The 9,393-nt window shown below is 26.5% G+C and overlaps 1 protein-coding gene across 1 annotated transcript in view; it reads left to right on the forward strand.

The window, feature by feature from the left end:
* LOC111636021 (metabotropic glutamate receptor 6-like) overlaps positions 1–6,492 on the forward strand; it is a 107,247-nt gene extending 100,755 nt beyond the window's left edge. Inside the window, exon 7 of the mRNA XM_023381173.1 lies at positions 6,029–6,492. Coding sequence (XP_023236941.1) covers positions 6,029–6,168 — 140 coding nt within the window. The 3' untranslated portion in view covers positions 6,169–6,492. The remainder of the gene's footprint in view (positions 1–6,028) is intronic.
* Positions 6,493–9,393: the final 2,901 nt, after the last annotated feature.

Raw genomic sequence — 9,393 nt, forward strand, 5'->3', positions numbered from 1 at the left:
TGGATAATCGATGCTCTACTGTACTCATTTTCATAACATGTAAATTAATTAATTAAACGATGATTGACTCATTTTCTGAGTTTAATTTATAATTACAATATTTCGTAATATGGAGGATTTTGTAAGTGATCATTTAATAAACTGTTTCAATCTTCGCGATCGAAATGATAATGAACTAAGGTTGATGAAACTAAAATAAAAACAATTATGAAGTTATGTTGGAGATCATCTTTTAAGAAAACAAATATCTTTATAATTAAATCTTCCCAAAAGCTACCAAGTTTAAAATTAAAAAAGTTCTCTAATCAGACTATTTTTCAAAGTAAAAAATTATTAGTTTTAGTTTATAATTTAAAATTCTAGATGGATTTTAATTTTTGTAATGCAAATTNTATATCCCATGTAATTAGTATATTAGTATATCGCTGTTAACCAACTTCGCGTTGAATTTTCATCGATGTTAAGCCTAACAATTTTTTTTAAAATAATAATCGTCGCTATTGTATCGTTAAAAATTATTTTATTGCTCACAAAACAAACAACCACTCATAATTAGAAAATTAAGTCTCTTTTAAATACTGGCCTCCCTTCAATGGTCGAGCCGTGTTGCCAGCTAAAACACGCAAAAATTTATAAAAAATAATATTAAAGTAGCCAAGACATAGCCAAATATTGTAATGCCACATCACTAGCGGACATTTGAAATTTGCCGACTAGAACGGTCGGCTAACCGATGTGACGGTTAATCGGGGGTTGGATAATCGATGCTCTACTGTACTCATTTTCATAACATGTAAATTAATTAATTAAACGATGATTGACTCATTTTCTGAGTTTAATTTATAATTACAATATTTCGTAATATGGAGGATTTTGTAAGTGATCATTTAATAAACTGTTTCAATCTTCGCGATCGAAATGATAATGAACTAAGGTTGATGAAACTAAAATAAAAACAATTATGAAGTTATGTTGGAGATCATCTTTTAAGAAAACAAATATCTTTATAATTAAATCTTCCCAAAAGCTACCAAGTTTAAAATTAAAAAAAGTTCTCTAATCAGACTATTTTTCAAAGTAAAAAATTATTAGTTTTAGTTTATAATTTAAAATTCTAGATGGATTTTAATTTTTGTAATGCAAATTTAAAAATTCAAACTAGAAAATGAATTTAAAATGTCCTTAAATATTAATTTAATTTATTGCAGTTTGTTAAGAATACTTTTCTTATTAATTACAGTGTCTTTTAATTTATAACTTTAATCTGACTTTATTGTAGCGAATAAATTCATTTTGGAAAATAATAATTTAAAAAGTTAGAACCAAATTTAATCTTACAGTTTTTTGCTTGGTAAGAAGGCTGTTGCCGGTTCTCTAAATCTCTAAACGATACTGCTAAATCTATTTTTATTGATTTTTCATATAGATTTTCTTTAATTTTATTTGATTATTTATTTCATGTGGTATGTTACTTTTTTAAATTTTATACTTTTTAAAGTGCTTGTCTTTATTTATTAATAGATACTTATCTGATACCTACATATCTTATGAATTCAAAACTTTATAAACTATTTTTTTCAATTTCCAGCAACTAGTTATATGATTTTGATACATTTTTCATAATTTGTATAAATTAGGTTTGTACGACTTACAAATTTATAGACATCGCTAACAATTATTTAATAAGATTAAAGTATTAAATATTAATATCTATAACGACTAAAAATATTTTATATCTATTATTATTTCAATATAGTCTAGTTTCTTTGCAACTTATTATCTAAATCGATCCAATCGTCATGTGTCGTGATCACTCACGACATAAACGTGACGATTGGATCATAGAATTAGTAATTATAGAAGTCGCTTTACTTTATAAAATTATAGAAGTCGCTATACTTTATAAAATGTATAACCAGTGATATTAAAATATTAATTTTCCCACACTGTTTTATTATAAAATAAAACTTATCCAGTGGTTTTTGAAATAGTCCGTACCCCATGCATCAGGTGGCCTTTTGTTTATCATTTCATTTACTAACAAAAAAAGCATAAATAATTTACAAAAAATAAGAAAAAAATAAAACTTTTACACAAAAAACCAGAAATATAAACAGAGTGCTGTTTGATGTGTGTTTATATAAAAAGAAATATTCAACAAAAATATTCAAAAGTTAAAGATTTTTCAATAAATTGCATCAAAAATCTAAGTATAGGCCAATAGAATGAAATAAATTGACAAGGTGCCAAGAAATAGCTTTCTTCAAAAAATAAAAAGTTTTTGAAAAACGATATCAGAGAAGTAACAAGAATGACATTCACCTAACGATGCAAAGTGAAGTTATACAACTTTTGGGTTGCAATCACCTGTAAATCGATCAGTTTATTTTTTTCAGTCACTCACAAAATACTGATGTTCGTTTCTTTTTCACAGTTGCTACTTAAACCACGTACTGTTATTTATCAATTCCTAATGCAATAAAATAATTATCTATTTTTAAAAAACAATTTTAATAAATGTTACTTTGGATTTATTAGTTCCAATGAAAAATCTTATTTACTAAAATTTACATGAAAGCGAACAAATTTTGTAATTATGATATTTTAATATTTAAGATAATTAAAAACTAAACGTATAGGGTGACTTACTCGGAATTAAAACTTACTTTGTTTGAAAACTTATGATTGCACATTCACGTTTGAAAAAAGTGTAACGTAAAACAACTTGTCAATTGTTATGTTAAACAACCGTTCCATTCGTGTTTTATTTACACCTTTTTATTTTATATAAAGATATTCAAAATAAGTGTTCAGTCTCGAGTGAATCACCATATTTAAATAACTATGATTAATTATCGTATAGAGCAGGGGTAGCGAACCTATGACATGAGTGCCCAAAGTGGCACGTAAGGAGAAATCATGTCACGTAATGTACCATACGATTTCGATTTAAAATCTATCCTTTTCAATCATCCTCTCGGTTTATCACCTAATCGCCGTTTTTCAATTAGCTTTTTTACATTTATTCTAATTAAAGCATATTCGTTTAATTTCTTTAAATATTATTATCCGAAGTCTAAAACTTTGGCACCCATAAAATTTTTAAAGCTAAAGGCTTACCATATGGCACGCGAACTCATAAAGCTTAGCCATCCCTTGTATAATGTAAAGATTCTTTTCAGTTCTTTCTTGATATGATATAGGCCTACAATTTTACTTTTACAACGTATTTCTTTGAATATCTGTATCCATGAAATAATTCACATCGTATGGTAGATGGTACAGGCAATGAGATTGACACTCTGAGACATTTCATAATTTTTTATGAGCTATCTGCTTCGAATATTTCGTGCCTCATTCCTCAGCAGGCGGCCATTCTCTTTGTGGACCTGGTCGAACCATCCTGGATATGATTAAATGACTCTCTTTGGTCTTATAGGACAGAAATAATGAAAAATTAAATAAATCTATATAATATGCTAACACTCTGTAAAGTTTTATTTGAAATCCTCATTCTAGCTAGTTGCAAAGGAAGCGTCATTGTCACAAAATAACCTACATTTATAAAACCTATTCCACGAATACCGAAACGTAATGTAAATAAAGAACTTTAACCTAATCAAAAGAGAAATTAGCATTAAATAGTTTTGCATGATGCTATTCCAGTGTTGCTTTACGATTTGTATACATTAACATGCAAATTTACAATCGTCATATATTTAAAATCTCAGAAATAGTATCGCTAGATGTTATTTCTGAGATTTTATAGATACTATTTCTAAAATTTATAAAACAAAAATGCGAATCTAAATATCGTATATCAAAGAAAGATTTTTATTTTGTTTCTTTTAAATCATAGTTATTATAAGATAAAAATTTATCTCTAGACTTCCAAAATTTTTCAGTGAAAAATATGTTTGACGACGAAATGCGATAAAAATTTGTAATAAAATTATGAATAAGAATGAAAAGAAAATTCTCTTCTTGTCTACAGTTAGTGAGAAAATATTAACAAACTCATAAATCAACAAGAGGGAAAAAAACAGTTACTATCAAACGCTATTTTTTCCCCTTGCTTTTCTTTAATCTACGTAACGAGAATAAGTATAAAACATCAATTTTAAAATAAAGATGTAAGTTATAACTGAATAAATAAATTGAAAAATACGAATTACATGTAAACATAATAAAATCAATGAATTTATTTAATAAATTCATTGATTTTAATGGAAATAAAATGGAATAAATTAAAATACAATGAAAAACTTAACATGCTTTTTGTTCGATAGTTAACATCTAAAAATCAAAATAATAACTCTATAATTAAAAAAACAAACTTCTACAATTTAAAAAGTATATATTTTTTATTAAAAAAATTTAATGAATATTTATGTAATTACTGTATAAAATTGCTAAATTACTATTTTTAAATAAATTATCAAAACTATAAACAGATTACTTATCGAAATTAAAATCTAATAGTAAACTAATATTTTAAAGTCTTTATTCGTTTTTAATAAGCTTTTATTTATTTTTCATTTATAATTTTAATTAGAATACAATAATCTTTTAATAAATAGAAACTAAGTAATTTACGTTTGTTTTAAGCCATTATATTGTTTGCAACATAAGTTGTTAATTCGACAATAATCATTTCATATGTCAATTATTCGATAATAATTGAAAGTTATGTAAATGTGAGGATATTTAATATTGAGTTAGTACATGCTTTAATTAATGAAGTTATTAAAGAGAACATTCTCAATGATAGAATGGGTCAAATATTTTGTATAGAAGACTTTTTGCTATATGAAAGCTGTTTGTTTTCTGTAAAGATCTTATTGTAAAAATTCGTTTGTTTGAAATTAATAAAAATATTTTTTAGTTATAAACGTTTAAATTAAATTTATAAATTTAAGTATGCTGATTTAAAGCTGATAGAAGTATGCTGATCTATAAAATACAGTCCTTGTTTTATCTTTAATTTTACATGCAGAATATTTTTTCTTAAAAATCAAAATGAAGTTTATACTTTTTTTATCTTACAAACCACTACAAAGAACATATATGTATAGAATTGTCATAGATAACAAATCTATACATTTAAATATATGGTTATATACATTTTATGATCTTATATAATTTTATAGATGAATTATTATTTCATTTTGTGTAGAACTAATTGTTCTTTTCAAAATTTGATAAAACAGTTTTTCGAAATAATTTAACAAATAAAAGAACAGTAAATGTTCTTCCGTCTGGAAATGACATAAAACTTTCATAAAACATTATTAATAATTATTTTTAAGTATTTATTTTAGGAAGAAAACAATTTTAATTCTAAAATTAAGTAGAAAATGTTGCTATGGTCATAAATAAATTCTCAAAATGTTGTCTCTCATAAACTTTTTAATTGATTTTATTTACTTGTAGAACTTAGTTTTAATTATAAAATTAAAAAGTAAACATATCAATGTTAAAATATATTTGAAAAATTTCATGGTTTTAAGTAATTAGTTATTATAATATAACAGAATCTTGATTATGCGATTTCAACGGATGCTGCACCGGATAACGAAAACTCCCGATAAAACTCAACGATTCGTCGTTTAGTTTTATCTGAATTATCTAACAATATATTTTCAAATACGGCTGAACTCTAGCTGTAATCATTATTACAGCTAGAGTTTTAATTGTAAAACTAATTTATGTTAATATAAACTTTAAGGTGAAATTAAATAAAGTAATAGTTATAATTTGAAAAATACTATGAGAGAAAAGTTTATTTTGAGTAAATTTAATTCTTTCTACAATTTTTTTCTCGTAGGAGACATTTGATCATTTCTTGAAAAGCTGTTTTATAAACGCTCGGCTTGCGCAAGCCGACAAAAGACAAAAAAATAGCGATTAATTATTAATACAAGTGGTGTAATAATCGGGACTATATTTTATTATATAAATTCATTTGATGAAATAAAATATGCTATAAATATCATTTATTGTATTTATTTATCAAAATTTTTTACAGATGTTAAACAGGAGAAATCAGTGGAAATCTACGACATGTGTACAAAATTGGAAAAAGCTGATTGTGCCACCCAAACATTTACAACGTTGCTCAACAACGGAAACGATGTCAACAAATGTCAAAACGAAATAAATCTTTAGAATTCGTAAAATTATATCAAAATGAAAAATTTCCTATTTTTATGATTCATGAATCGAGCTTTATAAAATGTTACTTTGATAGGAAGCTCGATGTTGATGATGATATATTTATTATGTAAAATAGTGTATATATTTTTATTAAAATAGAAGAAGTTATTAAACAGTAGCTATGAGATATTTCGAATTTAATTATGTAATATTTTTATAAATATTTTTGATTCTAGTTTGTAAAAGTTGTAATGTATCTGTAGGTGTACATGTGGCATGAATTATAACTCATATAATGTAAATTGCAATACAGTATATTTAAATTCTTCTTTACTGTGATCCAGTGAATAATTACTGTTAATGAATTCTTGATGTAAAAAATAAAATATTTTATCTTTCAGTGTGTTTTTATTTCTTAAAGATATTATTTATTATATTTCGAATTAAATCGAATTTTAAATACCGGCATTACTAATTAAATATGTTTATTGTGTATTTATGTGTAATTAAATGCATATTAGTATAAAACATTTTTATCTTTATATAAAATAGCCGAATCACTAACCAAACTTTCTATTCAAGTCTTCGTCCAGCTACATTTTTATCCTTTCTCATGTTCTCACCGCTTCTCTACGAAGCGAACTTATTGTTATTCACAAACAATAAATTTCACACTGAATAATCTTTCTTCAACGACTTCCAGTGTAGTAGACAACTACGTTCTGCTAACATAAAGGATTCTGTGCTTGTTTTAGGTATAAAAACGTTTAATAATAACGATAAATAAAGATTATGAAACTAAGCTTTGCTTAAACCGCTAAAAACAACAGGCTAAACCCTTTTTTGGCAAGACACCTGTAACACCAGTTTTACCAAATATTACGCTGGCCAACTTCCTTCTCCAGATGACTTCTCTCGCATTACAAAAATGATTAGGCGATGTCGGCTCAGCAGAATCATTGCCGGGACGGATTTAGGATGGTACATAGGGAGCTGCTGCATCCTATGCTATTTTTTCCGGGGATTTTTTCTCGAGTAAAGCTGGGGACTTCAGGTAGCAAAAACTTTTTTAAGACATGTGTTTCGTTTCTACACCATTTCTGAAGTCTTCTGGATCGGCTATAGGTCATTGCTGATAGTAAAAGTTTAAAAATTTTAAAACTTAAACTTACTCATAAAAAATATTACCTCTCAATAGAAGCAATGAATTGCAGACGACAATCTTGTGTATCATATTTTTTCTACTAATAACGTTAATATTTTGTTATTATGTATGTATACGAATCTAAAAAGCAACACAAAAACAATTAATGGTAAATGTCTTAACTCAAAATTTCATTAACTCAAAACTTTTCTCTAGTCCTTCCGCTTAGAATTATCGAGAGTATGAATTGTAATTAAATTTAAGCCATATTACGTACATATAATGTAAACAATAAAAATTAAAGAAGATATTAAAAAGCGTTTATTAAAGTTAATTTAAATTTCGTCCTAAATATTTTAACTTTTAGTTTTAAAAAAAATAAATAATTTAATAATCTTCTCGGTTTTAGAAAATTATAAACACATCAATACAATGCAGAAACAAAAATCGTTATTTCTTTGCTATGATTATAATCTTAAAACAAAAAAATATAACTCTGAATTAAAAAATGACTTCTTAATGAAAAAATTGTAAAAATTTCTGTTTGTATCCTTGTCTATTTGAACCTTGATTATAAATAGGACTTATTATACTGGTCTCCACCAGTATAATAAGTCTTATTTATAATCAAGGTTCCGATTAGCAAATAGAGGAGATCTTAATCAAAAATCTTCTCTATTTGCCAATAGGAAACTACACCAGTATAATAAGTCATATTAATAAACAACGTCCAAGTAGACAAGGATACAAACAGAAATTTGTAAGAGTAAAGACATAGAAGTAAAAAAGAAAATTAAGGTATAAAAATATCCCTAATTTTTCGCGAGACTTTTTTTTTATACTCTTTCCGCCCTGTGGGCACTAAGAGGGCCTCTTTTTGCAAGCCCCGTTCCTCATCGCCCGCCAGGCCCACAATGGGGCTGCCGGGTGATGAGGAACTGGGCCCGACATATCCGAACGGACCATCCCCCGAAAAATTCCTGGAGATTTTTCGACCCGTTCGGATTTGATCCCGGGTCCCCCAGAGCGGTAGGCTGCCACCTTGACCGCTCGGCCATCCGGCCGCATATTTAGGATTTAATTATTTCAGTCGAAGCGGTAGGCTGCCACCTTGACCGCTCGGCCATCCGGCCGCAGTCTTCGCGAGACTGTTGGGCGAATAGTGATTAAATATTCGGTATTCGGCCGAATAGCGAAAAATAGGCCGAATAGGCCGAATACCGAATAGTAACCGAATATTCGTTACATCACTAATATTTATGTTTCTGGTGAATCTTAAGAGAGAAAAATTCATTAGCACTTATATTGTTCGTAACCATAATACAAAATTTAAATTAGGCAATTATGTAATCGTTAACTAGATAATTAGATCATTAATTCAAAACAATTATATATAAGATAGTCTTGAGAGCTTGTCTATATATTTTGCTAATTGATTTCACTGCAATTATTTACATTTGGTTTCCTAATTATCTTATTAAGATAATTATTATGGTAAAGCATCTGATAGAAGTTAAACTAATATTTAGAAATCAATTAAATAAATTTCTACTGAATTAAATGAACCAGATATTTGAATCATTTTATTTTTAAATTTTATTGATAATATTTACAAATAAAAATTTTATATAAATTGTATTCATTTTATTTAAAAGCTTTAGAAATATTTAATTATTTTTAAAAGTCATACTAGACATGCATTGATAGATAAACTTAATTTCCTAACAATTTTATTCATTTGAAACCAGGGTTTTTACCAAGAAGAGACCCACAGGGCCCAGGCACCTCTTATCTTTCTAAGTATATTAATTAAGTAATATATAAAACAAAAGGCTATAAATACCGTAACGACTTTTTCTAGTTCCTGTTCAATTTTGCATTATAGAAATGTTATTAAAAATATTTTGCGATAAAAAAAAAATTGTCAAGATTTGTTAATTTTTTAATTGTAAAATTAAATTAGCAAATAAACATAAGTAAAGGTATATTATTACTCAGGTGAAATTATAGCTTTTCTCGAGACATTGTTTTCTTATTATCGATCAATGTATAAAGCAGTTATACTAAAGTTGAACTGTTTTATACATTTAATT

The sequence above is a fragment of the Centruroides sculpturatus genome, unplaced genomic scaffold, assembly GCF_000671375.1.
Source record: "Centruroides sculpturatus isolate CEXI.00-Female unplaced genomic scaffold, Cexi_2.0 scaffold915, whole genome shotgun sequence".
Lineage (NCBI taxonomy): Eukaryota > Metazoa > Arthropoda > Arachnida > Scorpiones > Buthidae > Centruroides > Centruroides sculpturatus.